The sequence below is a fragment of the Sebastes umbrosus genome, chromosome 23, assembly GCF_015220745.1.
Source record: "Sebastes umbrosus isolate fSebUmb1 chromosome 23, fSebUmb1.pri, whole genome shotgun sequence".
Lineage (NCBI taxonomy): Eukaryota > Metazoa > Chordata > Actinopteri > Perciformes > Sebastidae > Sebastes > Sebastes umbrosus.
In genome coordinates this window covers 12172761-12197463 of record NC_051291.1, presented here as the reverse complement: position 1 = coordinate 12197463, position 24703 = coordinate 12172761, and the positions used below count along the sequence as shown (strand labels likewise).

At 41.1% G+C, this 24703-nt stretch overlaps 1 protein-coding gene across 6 annotated transcripts in view; it reads right to left on the bottom strand.

The window, feature by feature from the left end:
- Window positions 1–24703, bottom strand: part of anks1b (ankyrin repeat and sterile alpha motif domain containing 1B) — a 250819-nt gene that overhangs the window by 135417 nt on the left and 90699 nt on the right. For 5 of the 6 annotated variants that reach the window (XM_037760557.1, XM_037760558.1, XM_037760556.1 and 2 more), the window contains 6 exons: window positions 20603–20755; window positions 17877–18020; window positions 10164–10239; window positions 7834–7935; window positions 3496–3618; window positions 1837–2021 (listed from right to left, as the gene is read on the bottom strand). In XM_037760557.1, the coding sequence (XP_037616485.1) occupies window positions 1837–2021; window positions 3496–3618; window positions 7834–7935; window positions 10164–10239; window positions 17877–18020; window positions 20603–20755 (783 nt within the window). Of the gene's footprint in view, window positions 1–1836; window positions 2022–3495; window positions 3619–7833; window positions 7936–10163; window positions 10240–11443; window positions 11577–17876; window positions 18021–20602; window positions 20756–24703 lie in introns of those variants that run through there. The other variant, XM_037760561.1, reaches the window with a different exon arrangement.

Here is a 24703-nt window from a genome sequence, read left to right as displayed (position 1 = left end):
AAAAGCTCAGAGCCTCTTCGTCACGCTGCGCCGGATGTTAGAAATAACCTGCAGCTGTGATTCTCTGGTCAGCTAATACTGATGAAAGGCGGCTATTTCATCCCCATAATTCAAACCAATAATCAGTTTTCCTGTGTGTGTGTGTGCGTGAGTGACTGAGGGAGTAAACAAGAGACAATATTTCAGTTTAAAAAGGCACCTAATGAGAAGACGCGAGGTCAGGAAAAACAATGTCTGCTGGCTGTGAACGGCTGTTTGAGCACAAATAGTAATTACAATTCTAAACTAATTCAGGCTAACAACAAACAGAAGCTGTTGAGCTTCAGCAACAACAAGTGAATACTCAATTAGACAAGGCAGCTCCGTGGCATCAGACTGTCTGATACTGCCCTCTGTTGTCACAATAGACAAAGTACATATCTGGAACCATTTGTGCCATTCAGATAAAGCCTCTAAAATTCAACAGAAAAACATTGATGCAGAGGTGACAGACATGCAGCTCTATAGGGAAACGATTTGAGTGAAACAGAGAAAAGCTTGTTTTTATGTGCTTCACACAGCAGATGGTCTTTGGAGAAAATACAGCAGCTGTGTATATACATTATACCAGCAGATTAGGTGTTTTTGTACAGGTACTGTAAGTTAAAATTACTAGCCTGGAAATTAAATGTAACGTAGAATGATTTGTATAATATTTTGTTGAAATAACACATTTACCATGTTTGCACCATCTCCTCTCTCATGATAATTCATTTTATAAAAAGGTCAAAAAAAATAAAAATGGTTCCTGGTATTTTTATAATCTATCATAAAGTGGCATTCGAAATATTGTAACTATAGCACAGAGTTGTATTTATGGCTACAACTAATGATTATTTCAACAGAAAATGAATGGAAATTATTTTTTTGATCAATCAATTAATTGTTTAGTCTGTAAATTGTCAGAAATAGTGAAAAACACCTATCACAAGCTCCCAGATTCCAGGGCGACATCTTCATTTTGCTTATTTTGTCCAGCCGCAGCAGATAGATATTCAGGGTACAATGAAATAACACAGAGAAAAGCATCATATCTAGTACTTTAACTAACGATTATTTTCATTGTCGATTAGTCTGTCAGTTATTTTCTTGATTAATCGATTAGTTGTTTGGTCTATAAAATGTCAGAAAATGGTGAAAAATGTCGATCAGTGTTTCCCAAAGCCCAAGACGACGTCCGCAAATGTCTTGTTTTGTCCAAAACTCAAAGATATTCAATTAACTGTCATAGAGGAGTAAAGAAACCTGAAAATATTCGCATTTAAGAAGCTGTAATCAGAATATTTGTACTTTTTTTTTTCTTAAAAAATCACTCAAACCGATAAATCGATTATTAAAATAGTTGGCGATTAATTGAATAGTTGACAGCTATGTCAAAGTGTCCTTGAGCGAGACACTGGACCCACAATTGCTCCCGATCGTTAAACCAGTGCTTTGCATGGTAGCTCGCATGCAGTGTAGGAGTTTGTGTGTGAGAATGGGTCAATGGAGGGTGTACAAATGCAGTCCATTTACCAGATTTAATAAACATACTGAATAGCTGTTCCAGTACAAACTACCTCTGTGCCACTAAAATATAGCAGTTACCAACATATTACTGATGCTAGATCCAATTTGTTGTTGTTTCATAGGAAACAACATTTGAACGTGTGACAAAATGTGACTTCTTAACTCAGAAGTGGGAGTTTGAAAAGAAGACTGGAGCAGAGCCAGGACCAGGGATAAATAACACACCATGGTTCTTTTCTCCCAACGACCAAACTTGCACTGATCCTCTGTCATAACTGAGCGCCGTACCTTGACTCGCGTCAGGGTGCCATTGGGTCGATCCGGGCGCTCCTCGTCAGAGAGCCGCCCGCTGCCGAAGCTGTCCATGGAGTGGGAGGAAATGGTGTGGCAGAGCTCCTCGAAGGAGTAGTCTCTGTCCCGGCACTTCTTGATCTCGTGGAGCAGTTTGGACAGCTCACTTGTCACGGCGTCATCTGGGGAGAGGAGGAAAAGAGCAGAGGGGAAGTAAGAAAACACATCCAAAGATCTTTAAAGCATCAGTATGAAGCCGGTCCCTGTCACTGCTAGTATAAAGATAACTGACACAGTACACAAGTTAGCCTGATTTATCACTAGACAGTACTAATGATTTCTAGAACAGGTAGAAAAGTAAATCAACAGCAGCTTGTTGCAATGTTACATTCATAACACAGAGGGCAGTGCTGGACAGGGAAAATGTATGGCTGTTCAGAGGAGTAATATCCGTCTTTCTCCACTAAAGGAGCTGCTCTCCATGGCAGCATTTATAATATAATGTTTGCCCATACTGGAAAATTAAATTCAAATCAAGTGTAGATCAAACAACACACAACAAAAAAAGATATATAAATGCACAAAAAAAATCTACTTGATATGTATTTTGGATTAAAGATAAATCCTTCTTCTGAGCTGCAGAGTTGGCCTTCATGCATTTCCTTTACTTATATATATTTCTGAGATCTTAAGGCATATTTCAAAACATATCCTGAACCTCATGCAAAATGTATTTTCTCCAGTATGAGTTGTTATTTAATATCTCTACTGCTGGTTTTTGTCACTTTCTCAAAAGGAAATCCTATTTTCTCCCACTTCCTCTTTTTTGGTACATTTTGAGCACCTTTATTCTGTGTAAACTATCAATGGATCAAAATATTTAATTTAATTAATCGCATGATTGACCGTAGTTAATCGTGATTAATCGCAAATTAACCACACATTTTTTAATCTGTTCAAAATGTACCTTAAAAGGGCGATTTGTCAAGTATTTACTACTCTTATCAACATGGGACTGGGCAAATATGCTGCTTTATGCAATCATATGTATATGTTTATTAGTGGAAATCAATTAACAACACAAAACAATGACAAATATTGTCCAGAAACTCTCACAGGTACTGCATTTAGCATAAAAAAATGCTCGAATCATAACATGGCAAACTGCAGCCCAACAGGCAACAACAGCTGTCAGTGTGTCAGTGTGCTGACTTGACTATGACTTGCCCCAAACTACATGTGATTATCATAAAGTGGGCATGTCTGTAAAGGGGAGACTCGTGGGTACCCATAGAACCCATTTTCATTCACATATCTTGAGGTCAGAGGTCAAGGGACCCCTTTGAAAATGGCCATGCCAGTTTTTCCTCACCAAAATTCAGCATTAATGTGGAGCGTTATTTAGACTCCTTTGCGAGAAGCTAGTATGGCATGATTGGTACCAGTGGATTTCTTAGGTTTTTCTAGTTTCATATGATACCAGTATCTTCACTCTAGCTTTAAAACTTCCCGCTACAACCTAAAGTTGCGTTAATGTATTAAAGAATATTAGTGGCGTGAAAAGAATTTGCGTTAACGCGTTATTATCACGTTAACTTTAACTTTGTCTTAGTGTGAAACCCAATTATTGTGTTGTGGTTTTGTGCGTTTACTCACTCTTGTGTCTGAGGGAGGGGGAGGCACAGGGCGAGGGAACAGAGGTTCGAGGTGCAGGTACGGGGCACTTGCGGACAGGCTCCTCCACGATACTCCTCCTCTCCATCTCGTCCATCATATATTCTACGGAGACAAGAAAGGGAGAAGGGGTAAGAAGATGGAGAGTCAGTTAATATAAAACAGAATAAAAAGGGGAAATATGTTGGGAAAACAGGAGGAAAGAAGAGAAAGAGTCACTGTCCAGAAGAGGAATTTGGAGAAGAATGTGATGTGTGGGGAAAGGTTGGTGGAGGAAACCCATTTTACTGGATCAATATAATAGCTCGACCATCAGCATGGTAAACAGCTTGTGCTGCATTCAATTCGCACTTGTTCCCGGCACCGCAAATTCACTTCACAGCTTCTGCTAATAGAGCACTCTGCTGTTCATAAAAGCAAAAAAGAGAAGAATTATGTGGGGAAAGAAAAAGAGGGGAGAAAGCAGATTCAGGTGTGTGGGTAGAAAATAAGACTGTATAATAATAAACTTGCTTAAGTAAGGCATTAGCAGCCAAAAACACACAAAATGCACTCACACGGTGGCAGATTCCCTGTAGAGCCCTAATGAAGGATCCTATTAATGTCAGGAAAGTGTATGCGTGTTGATTTCTACCACTATGAATCTTGGCATTCAGCTCAATAATTATGATACACAGCCATATTTGCATACAATTATACTGAGTAAGGGGAAGTGTATCAGCGTCAGACAGGAAGGATTCAAATGACAGTTTTATTCCCCTCTACTCATTCTTCAGTGGATTCTCCATAAACAGCAGAAGACATAGTGCTACAGCTAAACTACTGCAGTACTAAGTACTAACCAGTTGCTGCTGGGCAGTAAAAAGTGAACTGTTAATGAATTCGAACAGTGGGATGAGTCATGCGCTGTAAATCAAATGAGAATCTCCTCATAATGAGGTGCCTGTGGCGACCAGAAAGCCCCTCAGCTGCTACAATTGAGTAAATGAGAGGTCTTTTGCTCTTTGTGTGTTGCTGTGTGTCCTTCTCCATCTCCTCTCCAACAGGAAATGGCATGCAGCTGATCTTTTCACCGAGTCACAGCTGTGTCCTTCTTCTCTCTCTTGCTCTCTTTCTTCATCGCTCTCACACACACATCCAGTCCAAGTCCAAATCTCTCCGTTTTCCAGCGCTGCTTTGCTGAGATTAGATTTTAATAGCCGCTATTCCTCACCAATATCTGCTATCACGTTGATTTTTGACATTTAAATAGCAACAAATGGTCTATTCATGTCTATAAAAGTGTTTCCGTCATTGATTCTGGACATCAAATAGTCTTTTAGTTTCAGAAAGCGCAGAGTTCACTGCATATTTTGTGAATATTCAGAGACACGAAAAGGCGAAGTATCATATTTGCTCGGGATTTGAGCAGCAGAATTCAAAGGATGCTGGATAAAGTTCAAATGTAAAAGACATTAAACGGCTGCAAAAATCTGTTCAATGTCAGGACAAACTCTTCCTGTGAAGCCAAGCTTTGTTGAGATCCCAAAGTTTAAAAAAGATACCAAATATGTCAAGCTAAATGTTGGGGAAATGTGTACAAAAATAGTATGCATGATATCTAGAATGTTTCCATTTGATAAAATGGTAATGCCATAAAAATGGATTTGCATACATAATGTAGCTTCAATGACAAGCTGGAACGAGCAAATACTGTCAGACAGTGTGGACCAAGATGATTTTTCATAACTTACAACAGCAATAATTGATTTTCTGGGTCATTTGGGGGCAACAGATTAAGCTGTAAAGTTGCAGCGGCTAACGTGTGAGGAAACATTTATCTATTTACATATCCAGCAGATATGGAGCAACATTAGCATTCATTTAGAGTTGTGTTTCTGGACATCTGATGAATTAAAGTCCAATACTCAATCTCATTTTAGCTCTGTTTTTCTCTCCACCAAACCCTGAGAAACATATATGGCCATTTAGCTGCTAAATCTGCTGTTTGGTGTTAATCAGGTAGCATACAGTGGGTTTTTAGCAGGGCTGTATCAAATGTCATTTTTTTTACATTAAAAGCTTCAATTGAGGTTTGCTAATGATGCTTCGAATGTCTGTCGTCTTATTTTGTCACCCTAAAAAAAAGATAAAAATAGTTTTTTTTTGTGGCTGCCCCGTCTTAGTCAATAAATCGACTAATTTTTTGGTCTTAGTCAACTAAGTTTCTTTAGTCAATTGGTCATTTTTTAATGCTTTTTATGCTGACTGACTTATTTCAAAAGACACTTATGAGCACATCTCTGATAAACACCAGATTTAAAGTGGCACTTTTGTGTAATTCTTTGTGGAGAAACTCAGTTTTACAGATCCGTCGATTAAATCAACAAATCAATTAATCAAAAAAATCATGTGTTTATTGACTAAAAATGTATTTGGCCAAGGACAGCCCTTGATTTTTTGTCATTGTAGCTCTATAAATGTAATTTATGGAGTTGTTAGATTGCTGCTAGACCGCCCCGTTAATACAGGTGCGTGCCTCCCTTTGTGTGTGGCAAACTGGAGAGCAAATAGTTTTTTATAGTTGTTTTTGAAAGGCTAAACGCCAACAAATATGGATTAAATCAGAATACTTAATTAGACAAAAACATGTTGTGAATTTTGGAAATGATTACATCTATCTTTTTTTCAATCAATTTAAATTTTTGGACTTAACAACGCACTGGAGTTATTGGCAATCACACGATCACACGAGTCGGAAACAATCCTACGCTGAAAATAGTATAATGCTAATAATATTAGTGTAGAGTAATCTTTTTCTGCACCAGTGCAGAAGAACCGGGTTTAACAGAATGAACAAACCTCCAAAAAAAAAAAATCTACACCGCATTTAAATGTTGATTTAGAATTTGAATGTCAACATCATGAATGAAGCTTTAGAGCTTTCTTGCAGAAAACAGCCGTCTGCTTCCACTGGAAATAAGGTAGATGAGAGCCGAAAGACTGAACCAAAACAGTTAAGTTGAGGGCCGTAAAACTAAACCAGCGGAAATTTATTTTATGGGTATATATCAGATTCTTTGAGCGTTACATAATACATGAAGTTGGGAAACTATAATCCCCAATTACATCTAAATTGCTCTGCACGTTGCCTCACTGTGTTTTCCCCGATTTAATGTTAGCTTTACGTCTGTTATTTTATAGCTGCGGCCAATTTGTAACATTCCTGGGATTCAGTCTGTGTTCCCCTTTCTATATTTGCCTCCTGGTTACAGTAAAACCAACTCATTGTTAATTTAGGCTCTGACATATTCTCCTCATCCGTCTATCCCCTCTATTACTGTCTGCCATTATCTCACCCTCTTTAAATCATCTGTAACTGCGTGCCTTACTTACAGCCACAGATTACACAAGAACAGATAGCGAAGGCCTCCAAGCCACAGATTACAGCGTTCATACTGAGCCTCATAATCACCGCGGGACACAAACACTGTCTTTAGAAGTTGTAATCTGGAGAAACTTTGGGTCTCCGGGGACTGTGGAGTAAACTCACACTAACAATCACTGGTCACACACAAAACACATACTGCAGTAAACAAGAGAGCACAAACGGGCCTTTTAATGGCAGGTGGAAAACCAAGATCAGGAAGACTGAAAGTAAAAACACTATAAAACGTATTCTTATTTTTCTTTTTGTCTGACCGGGTGCATCTGTAATGGAGGAGTGCTGCTATGAATTTGTGACTTTACTGGTTAAATCCAGTTTAATTATTCTTTAGCTTAGGTAGCATAATGAAAATTGTCTATCAGTAATTACATTTTGGAGAAAGGGGTTTGATAAAACAAGGAATAATAAGTCTCCACCTTAGGCTCTGACAAATTAAAGTGGGCATCTTTTACTCCTTTACTATCTTTTACATCCTTTACTGGGGCAAGAATGAGTTACTGCCCCGAAGCGAGGGAGTTGAAGTATCTCGGGATCTTGTTCACAAGTATGAATAAAGTGAAGCGTTGACTTGATGTCAAGTGTTTCTAATTTCTTTCTCCAGCATCAATCAGCAGAAAACACATCTATTTCTACAAACGCATCTATTCACACAGTAAAGCCCAAAAGGCACACGCGTTAAGTTCCCATGTAGCTGCAAAGTTTTCATTCTCTTGCACCGGTCAGCTTTTAAACTGTACCTGAAAATAAACTGTAAAACTGTGAATACTGTATCTTTAATCTTCGTTATGTTGTACTACATTTACTGTACACGCATATTCTATTTTTTGCTCCTGAAATGACCCAATTTCTCAAATGAAATTCATCTAAATCTACAGCATGTGTGTGTGTGTTACCTTGGATAAGAGCAGTGATCTGCTGGGATTTCGGAGCAGGATGTTCTCCCAGGATCTCCAGAGCTGTTCTCCCCTGGTTGTCTGTGAGACTGGTGTCGATCTCTGAGACACAAACACACACAAAAATACAACATAAAGCGTTGATACACACGAACAACAGGGCAAAGGTCAAACATCCACAACACCCATGACTTTGTCGAACAAGATAAACCTACTCGTACTTGCTCAAAGACTGAACTGCAGACACAAAAATACACTCAAGTACAGTACACACATGTGCAGACTGAGACCCGAGATCTGCCGACACACCCACTCAGTCACAGAACTCCAGTCAGCAAAAGATGAATGAGTTGCAGTCACCCGAGGATAGATGTGGGATTTTATTAATTCATAAAGACTCCTTACAAATAGAAAATGTGCTTTTCATCAAGTTTTAGACAAAGGAGCACACACTCATGCACTCATGCATGCTTTCTACCAAGCTGCTAAATCAAACAAAAAAACAACACAAGCGTGAGGTTTCAACAAACTCGAGTGAGCAGAAAAAAAACAGGAAGTCTTTCTTCCACTATAAATCCTTATTTACCCCGACTATTACATGTAGCCTTTAACCTGTGCTCGGGGGTCCAATTCAACATGAAAAATAAATGCCATTCCAGTCACTCTGCTGGGCACCGTAAAAGAAAACAGAGAAAACACATTTGGAGCTGCTGTAATGCGCCAGTTTTCTCTCTTTCCTGCTTACCTTTTTAGACATTTTACTGCTTTTCTCTTGCCTTTTATTTATAGAATCTTTTTTCCTCTTGTGTTTTGTGCATTGGTTGTAAATTCAAAAACAGATTAAATTGAATGAATTGAGCTGGCATATCAAATGATCCACATCCATGACATTTAAAAAGGTATAATATGCAGGAATTCTCTAAAAAAAAAAACATGTTTAGACTGATACAAAAACAATCCCTCTGAGTGTGTGTGGTGGTATTTGTATCTGCAGAGGTTCTGCAGCCCTCTGCCTGTATTCTCTCTTTTCTTCTTATTGTGCCCCACGTGGGGTGTAACCCTAGAGCAAATAACAGCGTGCAAGGTGTGCAGTCCGTTCAGGTCGTGAAATACCGCAGATTTGTCACGCCACGCGGCGTCGAGTGCTGCTATCGGTACCTTGACCTAGAGCAGCGCTGAACCACACACACACAGCGGAAAGGATGGAGTCTGCCCTTCGGCTGCGTTCATTCAAAATCCGGCAACTTGGCATCTTCCCATATAACGTAACCGCCGTGAAACAATCAGAAAATAATGTTTTATTTCTTTGATTCACTGCTTTGTTCTCTCTAACACCGCTCCCTCTCTTTATTCACTCTATAGCTCGCTCGACCATCGCTGCTCTCTCTCTCCCTCGCTCGCTAGTTGAGCCATGGTGGAGGTGTGGCCAGCATTGAATGACGTGTGTTTACAAACAGTAACCGACAACTGTTACGTATTATACGTTTAAGCAAATTAAAACTTTGCTTTGAAAAGGCTTCGAGTTGAGATTGCTTTGACAAACTGCTATTTCCAAGGTTAGGAACTCTGATGTGAAATAAATAAATCGGTTAAAAAAAGAGTGTCAATTCTCGTCAGTAAATCCAAAACATGACAAAGATATCTTTGATGCACTTGACTTGACACATGACTGTATATTTCAACATCCTCAGCTGTTTCCCTGCATAGTTCAGGATTGACACAAAGGCTGGCTGCTTATCCTGCATCCATACAACTCACATATACACAATGTTTGAAGAAGTTCAGTGAATCAGGCAAGCGCAGCCCCGTGTTGATCCAGGATGTTAATAAAATCGAGGCCAAAAGAACATGGCCACCCACAGGAAGTCCTGTGGGAAACAGGAAGTGCTAAAGGAAAGTGGGTGGGGGGTGGCGGCGGTATCAAAGGATTCAATCAGCTCTGAATACAGGGAGTGTAAATGCGCAAGATGTAATTTTTGCCACTACTTATCACCATGACTTTTGACCCCGTCATCAAGTCAAATGACCTTTGACCCCGTCATCAAGTCGAATGACATCATCAAAAGGAGACACCGTATATCATATCCTGTTTAAGTTTCAGCACCTCCTCCAGATACGACTGAAAATGGCCAAAACAACATTAAAGCCGACGGTCCAGGATTTTATAACAGCAGACAGATGCCTGGAGTTCACCTGAGGGCAAATTCAACCCCGCAATCTGGGGGGAAAAAACAAGTGGAGCATCTCGCCCCAGGTTAAAATAAAAAGGAAAAACAAGGGAAACACTCACACAGTTTTTTTGTTTATCCAGGATATATTTATAGACCCACCTGAGTCAAGCAGAAGGCGAACTACATCCATCTTCCCAAAGAGAGCTGCTTCATGGAGGGCACTGCCATTCTCCGTCTAAGAAAGACAAAATGCGTGTGTTAATATTCCATAACAATTGAACACAGAGACAAAAATACACATCAATAACAGGAGTGGATTGGGAGGCACGACAAGGATTAAAAGGGAGCAAGAAAGCAATATTTGGATTTCTCTCTGGCAGTAAAAATGAAAGAGATTCAGCGAGATTAAAAAAAAAAGAAATAGTCACGTTCCCTCTCCTGCAAACAGCGTGAGGCCACACCGATTTCAAACCATTACACAAGCAACGGGAGCCTTTGTGGAAACGTCCCTTTTTCCCTCAACATACGCCGGGCCGTATCAGCCTCCAGTGCTTCTAATGGGGATATTACAGATATGATGCAACACCATGGAAAACTACAGCGAGGGGAGGATGCTGGTAAGTGCCTCATCTTGGATCAGCGGTGATGAGAGAGACGATTACTCCTGACAAGCCCACTTTTATCAGAGCGACACTCAGGAGCTAAATAAAGAACAGATGTTTATAATCGCCCTGCGTGTGAGGAATTAGAACAAAGACTTAAAGCCACCAGGTGGAGAGTTTTTTACACAATTGTGACATATTTTTGTCTTAAGATTTTGTTTGTAGAAAAATGAAACAGGTGGGTAGTGAATCTACTCTCATTCAAAAGTTATAAATTTGGTGGAAAAAATATTAGAAACACATCTACGTATAACGCCATACAATTAAACAGCACCACACGCAGCTTTTATATATTTAACAGTGATACAACTTTCCTGTGATTTCAAGGTCAAAAGGTCATTACTAGGAAATACAGTTCAAAGAATACTAAATGTTATGTTTGCCCGTTTGGTACCAATATGACTTTAACTCTGCTTCTCATGCACCTTTGTGGGACACTATGTTTCTATATGTCTCAATAACATGCTGAGCAGACTGCCCTGTACGCCAGGCTTGAAGCTAAAATACCCTACAGGGACTCTAAAGACTTTAACTTGAACCGCACACTCATGCGTGATAAAAATCATACTCTCTCACACACACTCAGCAACATACATATGCTGAATCCGTCGCATCCTTCACGCTTGGTTCCCTGACAACACAGATGAAAAAACCTGGACCGAACCAGCCTTAATGAAGACAAATTATCTGGACGACAGCCAGGTCGGGAAAATTCGACTCAACGCGACACTGCACCAGATCATCGCACTCGTCCTCTGCCTGGAATACTAAACTTACTGTGGCCGCTCCGTTTCCTCTGCAATAAAAACTGTCGTCGGGACGGTACGCCAGATGCAGCCACTCCTATGTCCTGAAAAAGGTCAAAGGTCAATCATCCAGTTCTCTTAGGGGGGGAGAATATTGTAGGTGTAAATCCCAATTCTAAACAGATGAGTGGTCACCAAACTGTGGAAGTTTTGCCCCGAGGATCTTTTACCCACATGCAAAAAGAGAGGAGGTGGGAGCGCAGGAAGTGATCCGCCCCCCCCTTTTCCTCATGCACACCACTTGCCCTCCTGACCTCTTCGGTCATCTCTATACCACTTCCCGTCCCGTTTCCCATGGCGATTATGCAGTGATGTCACGAGGAAGCGAGGTAGGCAATTCTCGCTCTCTAGGAGTTTCCGGGAATTGAAAGGCAGATGACTTTCGGTTTTCATGGCTGCTGGCAGAAATGTAGCAGTCGCTGAGGTCCACTTAGAAAAAGGCCGTCTAGTAGTGTTTATGTGCGTATGTGTCTGAGTGTGTGTTTATACTAAACTTTTGCCCTGTGTTGTTGGCAACCTGCCCGCACAGCAGCAGGTTCCTCCATAGGGATTTCCCCTCATTATTATGGAAACATTCAGAAAAAGATAGAGCGACAGAGAAAGACATAGAGAGAGAGAGGCCGTGCTGCTTCTATAAATTATTCATTCACACTCAGGCGGACCTATATGGCTTGACTCCAATTACTGACCTGTACTATCGTTCTCTCTCACGCACACACATACACACACACATAAAGTGCTCTCCACTCGTGACAATTTGCCATCTGTGAGTCGCCCACAGCATCCACTCTGTGCCATCAAAGGTATAGCTCACACACTGCGGCCTGGCAGACAATACTACGGAGAGTAAAGGGTATATTCAGATGCACACTAATGTGAGTTTTGAGCCTTATTCTCATGGTAGTTTGTGGTGTAGTTACCAGTCTGCTAAATTTAGCTTCTCCATACATTCATCAGTAATGGAAGACGAGAGCAATAATACAGTTTGTGTCTTGAGTTTCATTACAGCATGTAAACCATCATTACATGGCTCATCTTCATATTTGTTTTCTTTCGACTAACTAACTAGTAATCTACCTAGTAGTAAGTAGTAAGTGAGCAGCAATTATGAAGTATAATGATACCTTATAAGTCATTATAAAATACTTCATAATGTGTTACGATTGTTATAAAGCATTATGATATTTCTGAGTGCTTATAACTATAATTATACAGTGATATAAGCAGATTAAAATGCATTATAAGTATGTTTATAATGCATTATAGACATCGGCGTCATAGACAGTGTCACTGAATTTCTCTTCCTAAAACAAAAGTCTAGTTTTTTATAATCATCCAACCACAACAACTCAACGGAATCTGAGATATCTCACCAATATCACATCACAAAAAGTATTTTCTCTTCAGGGGAAATCATTAAACCTGCCTGTTTCTGTACTGTAGCTGATGGTGACATTAACTGTGCAAAGAGAGATCTTTGACTTTTTTTATATTTGAGTTCCTCGAAAGCAGGATATGGGTTTATCTAAGTTTCTGAAACCAGGATATGATGTGTACACGTGCGACACATAACCCGGGACACTCCAAAAACTCGATGCATTAGATGTTTAAATGTCTGAGACAATAAATGACAGTCCCCATTCTAACAGAAATATCTGTTCAGTAGTGTTGGACCCGTGATTCATGCGTCATCTCACTCAAATTCACCAACGAGTTTAGCCCAACCCAGAAGTCAATTTTGCTCGCCTTACTGTGTCCATCTTAAAGAGGTGATGGAGAACAGTGGGGGAAAGATGGTGCCGTTTCTACACAATATTTTCACCCAAAAAGACATGAAGTAGAACAAGAGTCAAGGGTAAATTGCAGAGGAAGATTTGAAGGCATCAAAGGCTCGCACTGCTCATCATCACTAGAGAGATACAACGAAAGAGAAAGAGAGAGAGAGAGAGAGATGTGCAGCAGTGTGTACGGCGGAGAGGACGAGGTAAATCAAAGTGTTCATCTTCACTAGACACACAGGGAGCCTGAGGCCAAATCCCTGCAGAGAAACACAGCCCTCCTCTTCAGATCACACACACACACACACACACACACACACTCTGCAACAAGGACAGAAGGCAGAGAAGATGGGCGCAGTGTCGCTGAGTCATGCATCTCCTCGCTGTGAGAGCACCAGAATGACTCCCATATCCAATAGGTCAAGTTGTTCCCCGTCTATCCGGAGACGAAATAGACACAAACACACACGTCCGTACCCACTAAATTCTCCAAACTGCAGTTGCGATGTGTTTGTGACAGATTTGAAGGGCAGTGGCACAATGTGACAAAGTGAATCTCCTAAAACAGATTTGTTCTCTTGCAGTCACAGATCCCCTCCTCACAGGAGAGAGGCATTTTACATGCTTCACATACTGTATATAAACTGTACTTACACAGCTAGGGAGAGGAAGAACGCAGCATCTGTTATGCCATATGTCTTTGTAGCAAATTAACAGAATAGAGTCAGATCAGATTCTGACAAGAGTAGAAGTCAACTACAGCAATAACTACACATTCAGGTCGTTTCAAACTTTCAGAGTAAGAAGGGAGTTTTTCTTTAGAAAGGCTTTTATTCTCCTGTTTGGTGAGTAAACTCTGATATTAATCGCTCCCTGCTGCTGTGGCTCGTCGGCATCTGATCTGACTCAGACTCCGCAGCTTCCTGAGGCTTTTTTGAGTCTGACGGAGCCCCCGAAACCCCCGAAGCTGCTTTTCCTTCAATCCTTCATGATCACCTAACAGCACTGACTGGAGTAAACAGTCTCAGTGTTAAACAAAACTCCCCCTACAGACATTCAAAATGTGTTCGACTACATAAGTGGATTCATAAGAAAGCACACTCCCCCATAGGTTCACAGATAACTGTATGCATTGTAGATGTTGTAGAGGTTTGTGTTGGTTACTGCATTGGAAGACATACAACTGTAAAGACTGAGGATTAAACAAATAACAGACTTAAAGGAATACCTCACCCCCAAAATGACCATTTGTATATCAATTACTCATCCCCCTTTACCTTTAATTATTGAAGAAAAACGGCAATGGGAGAATCAAACTAGAATTACTGCCACACGGTTGTATGCCTCCATGTCCATGAAACCACTTCAGTTCATCCTTAAGTCCAAGTGGACGTTTGTGCCAAATTTGAAAAAATTCCCTCGAGGTGTTCCTGAGATTTCGCGTTCACAAGAATGGGACAGACGTGAGGTCAAAGTGACCTTTGACCACCAAAATCTAATCAGTTCATTCTAAAGTCCAAGTGGACGTTTGTGCCAAATTTGAAGAAATTCGCTCAGGGCGTTCCCGAGATATCACGAGAATGGGACAGACGTGAGGTCACGGTGACTTTTGACCACTAAAATCTAATCAGTTCATCCTCGGGTCCAAGTGGACATTTGTGCCAAATTTAAAGAAATTCCCTCAAGGTGTTCCTGAGATATCGCGTTCACGATAATAGACGGACAAGCAAACTTTGTTTCTCGCATGCCTCCACAGTGAACGAAGAATAAAAAATGGACATCCGTATACAAACTCTCACACAACTCATGCAGTATAATCCAAGTCTCATTTATCCAGTCGTATGCTCACTACTTTCCAAACACCTGCATCTTCACTAAAACCTTACTGATTAAAACACTTTGGACGAGTAGCTCACCTGTGCAAGTGTGAGACTGTTTATGCCGAAGTGTTTTAAATAGTGAAATTTAGTGAAAATGCATGTTTTTGGGACGTAGTGAGCATTCGATTGGATAAATGAGACTTGGATTATACTGCACGAGTTGATTGAGAGTTTGTAAACGGATGTTTTGATATAGTTTTGCTGGTGTTAAATGCGGCCCCCATTTTCTCCATTTTTTATACAAATGGTCCCACATTATGTGCTAATATCTAAGTCGGTACAGAATGAGCGATTTTGAGACACTTCTTCACCTCATAATGATCTGTCGCAGATGCAATGGACAGTTTTCAAACATTTAATCATAGCCAAAAGTTGGAGTGCCTCAGAGACGAGAGTAAGAGAAAATAAATGTCTTGCGATGCGAATAAAAAAGAAAGGACTCAATTCAAACAGCCTTAAGAGACTGATAAATACAGCCTAGGGCTGTTTTTCAACACATTTAAGACAAGAGAGCAAAGTCAAATAGTTTAGTTTGTCAGAGGAAATGGTCTCAGGAGAAAGAAAACAGTGTTGGAGGAAGCAGCAAAGCGTGGCTGCATTTTGACAAGGCCTCACAAAAACAAATGGCCCAGAAAGAGTCGGGACAAAGCTGCGTTTGAATCGTCAAGAGAACTCCGAATACACAAGAAGACGAAATGTAAACGGACGAGGAGAAGAGCGGTCCAAACAGCATGACGGAAAGTGCGCAGTAATGAAGCACCATAGACTGTCAGTGATTGTATTTCCTTGACTTAACATGTGTAAAGAGGAGAGAGAGAGAGGCGACAGTGAACTCAGGACATCTCAGGAACACCCTGTCCTCTTCCTCCTCCTCTTCTTCCTCCTCCTGCTCTCTCTCAATATTTTCTCCCAATCAATTATTCATCCCTCTCCACCACCACCACACCATGGGAGACATACAGCGCGGTGTATGTCTCCCATACACCGCGCTCTGAGACACACACACACTTTCAAAAAGAGAATCTGCCAAGCATTTATGCCTGTGGTGGATTATATACACAGAAAACAAAGCCCGTACTCTCTTTCATTAAAAACACAAGACAGCAGCTTCTAAAATATTCACATACTGCAGAGACGAGAGGAGGGAGAGTCAAAGAGATTTTGAAAGATTTACCCAGACAAAAGGACAAAGAGTCACCTTCTCCACTCGCAGCGGCATCAGATAATACGAATGAAATGTCAAGTCCCACTCTATTACTCCATTCTGTTTAAGAACTTACACCTACCGACCAAAGATGTACCTGTACAGTAAATGTGTACATATTCTGAAGAAATACTCCTGGAAATTCTGCGCACATTTGCGCAGTACGACATAAACAATGGTATTTCCCAAAATCGTATATCTATACAACTGACAAGCAAAGTGTCTAAAAGTAATAATGATAATGACAATTCGGCCTCCAGCAGCGTGGTGTCAATAACCGTGTTTCCAGTCACATATTTTCTATTCGCGTTTTGAAGTATTGAATTAAAAAAGCTGTATGGAAATGACAAATTTGATACATTTTCCTCAATTGCGGAAAAAAAGTTTTTACACTTGCTTGAGGTGTTTTTTGCCTTTGTCGAATGGATTATGGAAACGCCTTTGCCGAATAAAAACTGACGTAGCGAACCTTTAACTCACATGACGTCTCTTGGGATATTTCCATAACCTGTGAATGCTCGTCTTCATCTCCAGAGAACATGAAATATGGCCGATAATAGCGGATATGAAAGAACAATTAAAACAAATTCCTGAAGACCTCTCTCCATTTATCTCTCGTAGATGGTTAGATGAAGCCGACTTGGTTTGTTTCCGGTTCGCAACCTTTACTTCTTCTACTCTGGTTACTGGCAGATTACAGCCTACTGCACAGCGCCAACTTCTGACCAAACTATGCTGTAGCTAATTTATTCACTCAAAACCAGTTGATGGAAACGCACCTAATTCGCCTTTCTTTTTTTGCTACATTTCAAAAGTTTGCCTAAAATTTGCTTCACAATTAAATAGTAACACGGCTAGTGTTGGCTCACAGCGGGAACCGGCGGAGCAGCGAGACAAAGCTCTGCTCCTGGCCGGAGGAGAAGCCACTGCTGCCGGGTGTGGAGCTCAGACTGCAGGTCGAAGGCGGCAGCGAAGCCGGATCTGTGTCTGTCCGTGGTGGACTGGTCGCTGCTGGAGGCCCCACTAGAGTATGAGCTGAAGGAGTTTCTGGTGAACCTGCATGCTTTTGCGGTGAGTTGGACCCGGTGGCACCGATGACGAGCATTAAGAAGAACTATATAGAAATAGCCAATCTTCTCGCTGATGGTCTTATTTACTTATGTACGTCATATAGAGGCATCAGTATTAAATTGAGACTGTTTCATAACCACTTAAAAGTTCCTCACAGAAACTTTAAGACACCTTCCAGCAGTCCAATTTGAAAAAGAAACAGCCAACAACGGGTTCTGTGGATTAGCTTCGGTAACCATGTCGTTCCTGTTGTAAACAGACATTACTAAGTTTTTCAAATCCAATTTTGTCAAAAGGAACATGGTTCGCCCTCAGCCACAAAACAGAAAATGAAAAAGCAATATTCTTGTTATTTCATTATCATTTTTTGTCCGTAAGGCTGCTATAATCTGAGCCACAGATCTGTTAAATCCTTGGATGCCGATATAGGACACTAAGAGCTAAAAGCTATTCAGTTTTTTTTTTCCTCACCACACAGTTGACGTCCATGCCGGCCTCGAGCAGCGTCTGGACGGTGCTGTGGTGTCCGTTGCGTGCAGCCAGGTGGAGCGGAGTGTGTCGGCGAGTGTGGCTGGTCATGAGGTTGGGGTGAGCGCTCACCAACATGCACACCACCTGGACACAAAGACACAGCCACATGTCAGGGACAGAACAGCAGAAACTGGGCCACTAGTCACCTTCTTGTAACTTTTTAAAGAAAAATCACAGTAAACACAAAGGAGTTAACAACAAAACTTTTACTGTTTCTCTGAAACACTTCAAAGAGAAGCAATGTTAATAAATAATCACACTGTCACATGTCACCATGACAGTCAATGTGACCAGTCCATAATGCATTTACATTTTCCCTCAGCATACTGAATAAAGAAGTGTGAAATCACTACGCATTGTTTAAAAAAATCACTATGAATTTACCACTGTAAAACTGTAATGTGTCCGGCTAGAATGAAAAGCTTGACAGGGGTCAACTGAAGATGGAAAATTAGCATTCAGTGTTTTTTTCAGCCGATCATGAATGGAAATATACTGTAGGTTTGTTTAATTCTTTTTATTACACGGCTGTGTTGAATACTCGATTCTGATTGGACAATCACGGCATTCTGCGGTCTGTAATCTCTGTATTACAGACAGTTGCTATGTATAACAAACCGTTGCTATGGGCGCAGATCTGATGTCGGACTCTGGCGGACCGTTTTTTGTGTCAAAATATTGATTTCTTAAGAAAGTAGCCGTGTAATAAGCGGGATAATGTACAGCTAGCGGGTCATTTTTGTGAAAGAGAGACCCTTCCGCCGCCCCGTCGGGGATTCTTTCCCAACAATGACCAGCTCGCTTTACATTATCCCTTACGTTTTGGAGTGTAAGTCCTTGAATTAAAAGACCTGTCAATCAACTTGAGCGTAGTAGGAGGCTGCTACTAGCTGTGGAGCCACCCTTTTTGTTCCATCATGGATGGCAGTTCTCTCGAAAGCTTCCTCCTTTAAAGTGCGTCTTTGTGTGTGCACACACTAAACTTTTGCCCTGTGTTAGTTACATCTCCATGCAGCAGTAGCTTCCACCATAGGGATTTCCCCTTTCGTTATTATGCAGAGAAGAGAGCGAGAGAGAGAGATGCCGCTGCCTTTATAAATTATTCATTCACACTCAGACAAACCTGTACGGCTTGACTGCAATTACTCACTACCTTTAGCAGAGAGAATGTGTGATTGCATTTGAACATCAGCAGGCACTTGTGGCAGACGCCTCTCACTGTGAAGGTGGGTGTACTTTTTGTCACATTCTTGACAAAAGAGTGATGTCGCGGTTCTAAAAATGTGCACCTGTCTGCCTGTCTCGCACAGCAAGTATTTGAGGAAGTTTTTCTTTTCATCATATATCCGCCGTGTTTAAATTGAACAACGACGACTCCCGGTTTAGATCGGCTCATTCCCGTGCTCTGTGGTCCTTGTCGCTGCCAACACCCACGGGGAAGGTACAGATTGTGTCACCAGCTGCTTCCTTTCACCTGCCAGCGAGGATACATAACGCATGCAGAGGTTCATATGCCTCCCAAAGATCCCGCCCTCTCAACCAGTATAAGCTGTTGCAACAACAAAAACATGATCCCTCACCGGCTTCCCACCCTTTAAACACTAAGGGGGGGCTTAAAGAGACGCTAAAACGGAGCGACAGTATGAGAAAAATAATGTGTTTTTGAACAATAAAGCGTATAAACTAGTTCTAGTAAAAACCCTGAATACAAGTAAAAACCTGATAGTGAGCATGATACGTCCCCTTTAACTTTTTTATACATTTTGAAGGACTTCCAATTAAATTTTCATTGCAAATAATTAAATGTTATGAGGGGTACGCTGCCCTTGCAGCAACTGGTAGCAGACGCTTGTATGACATTCTCATTAATTTCAAAGGCTTGAATCAATCTTGGGTGTTCTCTTCATCCTCTATATGGAGATTTGAGCTTTCTCCCCTCTGGACACACCAAAAGGTCAAGTCTAACAGGGTGAGATAATTCTTTATCTCCGCCTCGCTCAGAGGCCATCCTTACCATTAAAAACTCAACTTTAGGAGCAACCGAAGTAAGACGGTGGGCTGGCGGTTTTGCACTCGCCGGTTCACGTTACCGCAGTCTTGGAAAGGGAGGAGTGAGTGGAGGGGTACTCTGTTGGTTGCAATCTGCAATCACAGCACGAGATACCACCAAATCCAACACACTGTACCTTTTAACATGTGTTTTAAATGTTTATTTTAAATTAAAGTTAAGATAAAAGTTATCTGGACAATTTTTTCAAGTAAGTTTTTGAACGGACCTTTTGCATCAGATTACCAAAATATGATAAAATGCAAAATTCTCAACAGTAATACTCAGTAGCTTACTACCATACCTAATAATACATGCTGAATAAATGCTTCTGTACCTTAAATACAGGTTGATTAGGGACAAATGTGCACCTTCACCTTTAAGAAACTACTCAAACCAGAATGTACCTGATCTCATGAGATCATCTGCAAAAAAAAAAAAGTACTTTCTGGTAAAAGGATGTCCAGTTTGACAACTATACACTAAGTCGTTCATGTTTTAGTAATATTAACACCATTAAAAGAAATAGCGGAACATTTTAAAAGCTGAGAAATTCCAACTCAAAACTGCACTCAACTTCTGGCTCTTCATAAAACTGATATACGTCATTGTCACTGACCTGCAGCCGTCCATACAGCGCTGCCAGGTCCAGGGGCGTCTCCTGTTGGCTGTTCCTCATGGCGGGGTCGGTCAGCTCCTGAAGCAGCACTGAAACCACCTCAGAGTGTCCGTACTGGGCTGCACAGTGAAGCGCCGTTTCCCTCTCATGGTTCTGTGGAAGAATGAGAGGAACGAAGGATTAACGAAGGGGAAGAGAAGGACGGATGAGAGAAGGGGTGGGAGTGGATGTAGGGATTATGGGAATGATGAAGAGTGGGCAGAGGGCGATGAAGTGTGGAATAGGAGAGAGGAAAAACATGACAGAGGAAGGATGGAGGGATGCAGTGAGGCGGCAAAGAAGGTCAAAAGTAAATAAGAAAGGTAGGTGAGATTAGAGGGGTAAGTGGCAAAGGATGGGGAAAAGGTGATGGAAGAAGGTTTAAGGAAAAGAGGATACAAAAAGAGGAGTTGGTGGTGATTAATAGCATGGAAAATAAGAAGGTGGCGAGTTAGAAGTAGGGCAGATGTGGGTGAGAGGATTGAGATACAAGAGAGGAAGAGAAGGAGGACGAAAAAGCAGTTTGTTTTATTTATTGCAACACTGACACAAGGTGAAATTCAAGATATCTGCCACACATATGAAGCACATGTCTCGGTCAGTATATCATCCTGCCTGTAGAGATACCAAAAGCGTGTCAGGTTTGTGAGAGCTGCCAGGGGAAATCTACAGCTTCCTGTCCGTGAAATAGAAGAAGATGGCTGAAACCCTCTGTGCCTTTCTGGTCCAACTCTTTTCTCTGCACTCGAACATATTCAGAAGAAACTGCCATTTAACTACTAAGAGTGTACTACATTGCAATCATCAATTCATATTTCAAAAGGGGTAAACCATTCGTTTTTAAGTGATTTCATTAACTTAAATTGTCACAAGTTACTGTCTGAACTGCTTAATATTAATTTGTTTAACCCTCCTGTTGTATTCTCGTCCATTATGCAACTTTTATTGTTTGGTTTGACTGTTTATAAAGCATAATTCTGTGTTGCACCTTTTAGCCAATTTCCTTCCAACTCATTACCACAAGTTTCACACTTCTGTTCGGAGTTTCTGGTCAATAAACTTAAAGGCAGGATTGACGATGTTATCCTGTTATATTGGTTGAAATGGTCTTTACACCCCGACAGCGATCCATTCCTTATGAGCTCTGAAAAAGGACCGGAAAAGAGCCGTCATCTGTAGCTGCTGTAATCCTGTAAAAACGTCTACCAATCACTGCCTCGCTGTCCGCTCGGAAAGAACCAATCAGATGCCTCCCTGCCTCCCCGCTCGTACTCTACCCATGGAACCATCCATGTTATTTTGATGCAATTACATGAAAGAAACCCACATTTCTGATATAAAAACATTTGAAAACAGGTCAAATTTGAAATTAGAACTTCTCCTATGAATACATATTTTTATATTATTACACTTGTGTTTTACTTGGGGCTGTCAATCGATTAAAATAGTTCATCTCGATTAATCGCATGATTGCCCATGATTAATCACACATTTTTTATCTGTTCAAAATGTATCTTAAAGGGAGATTTGTCAAGTATCTAATGCTCTTATCACCATAGAAGTGGGCAAATATGCTTGCTTTATGCAAATGTATGTATATACTTATTAAAGGAAATCAATTAACAACACAAAAACAATGACAAATATTGTCCAGAAACCCTCACAGGTACTACATTTAGCATAAAAACAAATATGTTCAAATCAAAACACTTGTTGACACTAATATCTGCTCACAACTACATTACAGTGTGTTAAAACCATTTATGAAATGTTCACATACTGTTTATAAATGCTAAATAGGGGGACTTAAAGTTTTCAGCCAAACTTTAACAATCACATCAATCAAAGTCTCCCAGATATAATATAATGATATAAGATGCAGGCACTTTGAACCTAAAATGTCTCAGAGAGAAGCGTCTGTGTTTTAAAGGTTATTTTGAACTTGGGAGGTTCTCATGTTTAGAGGAACTGTGGCCACTTTCTGGTTCCCCAGGGGCCCCTGTCAGGACGAGAACACTGTTGGTGGTCCCTGGGGTCCTGCAGCTCTGGATGGAAACAGCCCAGTAATGACTGGAAAAATGGGCTGAGGGACACCCATGAAGGAGAGGGAGACATGATGGATAGCCATACCAGGAGAGAAGAAAGAGAAGAGGAGAGAGAGAGAGCACGAGTGGGGGATTAAGTCTGTGTGTGTGTTCCTATATAGTTGGAAATAGATAATCTGACAGCCATATATTGTAGATATACATATATGTGATGGAAGCACACACATTTAGGCTTCTGGGGGGAGAAAGGGAAGTTACATAAAGGGCATGCGTGTGAAGCTGTGTTGTTGCTGGTGTTTGTCCAAGAGAAAAAACCTACATTTTGAGTAAGTGGCTGAAATGTAACACTAGGTGATGTAACATTGAGAGAGGGGAAAAAGAGGACGGAGAGGACGAACAATAGCAACGGGAGACAGTAAGAGAGGAGGTAGAGGAACTAAAGGAATTATATAAGCTCCTTGTCGACCGCAGGACCTTTCCCCCAGAACTAGGAACCTTTTGAGGACCTCATTGCGTTTCGACTGCAGGAACCAGGGTCTAAATTAAGTTCCGGGGCCTTTTTATCCCCCCAAAAAAGGCCCTGGTCAGGGGGGGTAATACTTTCTGAAAGTAGAGGAACTTTCAGGGTGGAGTTTGCAGGGATGACCTTCACTGATTGGTGAAACACACACAACGACGCTGCTTCAACTCTTCAACTCGTGTACCGCTTCATTCATAAACAACGAAGTACTCTAGTATCGATGTAGGACGAGGGGAGAATGTTTCTCGTTGTTCGATAACATTTGAAAGTAAAATTAGACTCTGCTGCTTCCCGACTCATTTAAAAAAAGACAGAGAGAAAAAAGAGAGAGATTGTGCAAGCGAGCTTAGAGGGGGAGAGAGAGATAGAGAGAGAGAGAGAGAGAGAGAGAGAGAGAGAGAGAGAGAGAGAGAGAGAGAGAGAGATAGAGAGAGAGAGAGAGAGAGAGAGAGAGAGAGAGAGAGAGAGAGAGAGAGAGAGAGAGAGAGAGAGAGAGAGAGAGAGAGATACAGGGTGGTGGTGCTGTGAATGAGAGAAAAAAAGTGTTCTACTGTAGTGGAACTAGTGTCCATTCTGGCGGTGCAACATGGTGGACTGTGTGAAGAGGACCTGCTCCCTATGTAGATATGAAGGGCTCATTCTAAGCTAATGAAAACACAACGATTCGTTGTTTTAGGTGATTATACACTAAAGAAAACATAGTTATGAATATTATATTTCTGCTATTAGATCCCCCTAAATGCTACACACTGGCCCTTTAAGTTGACATATTTCTTCTTCAAAAAAAGCTGCTACTATGTCGACTGAAAAAGACACCAATGGGACAATTTTGTCACTCGCTACTGAACAAAATAAGCCCAGCTCCCAACAAGAAATATGTTAACATGAACAAAATGTCAGGCTGAATAAACGATGAGAAATGAAATGGCATGATTTATAAGTTGCGCTTTAAACACTAGATCGTCTCTGCATGTGATCAAAACCTTGTGTTTTATGCTTCCAAATAGAGACATGCTATTGAGTGACTCATTTGTAAAAAAAAAAAAAAATCCTTGAACCCTCTTCTCCTTCCATTTCTTTATCAATTCCACTCACATTTCCACACTCTCAAACTTCCATGATAAAACTCCCAAACAGCATGACCACACTGCGCCGCTCAGATCTCATCTCATGCCTTTTCCTTACTCTCGTTCTCCCAAGAGCCTCAGCCCTCCCTCTCTTCTTTCATGTACCCCTCCGAGCAGAGGGAGAGAGAGAGAGAGAGAGATGAAGAGATACTGTATGTGTGAATAACAGAGGGAAAGAGCGCTACACACATACACTAGCAGCTCTGCCTCCTCCTCAGCCAATCACATCCATCCCTTTCCCCCTCCTGGATTGCACACACCCCTCCATTGAAGCAACAGTGGAAGCTTCCAGAGCGGGTCTGATTGCAGCTCCACTGTACTGTAAGCACAATAATCACACACTCGTGCACACTGTAATTCACATTCATCA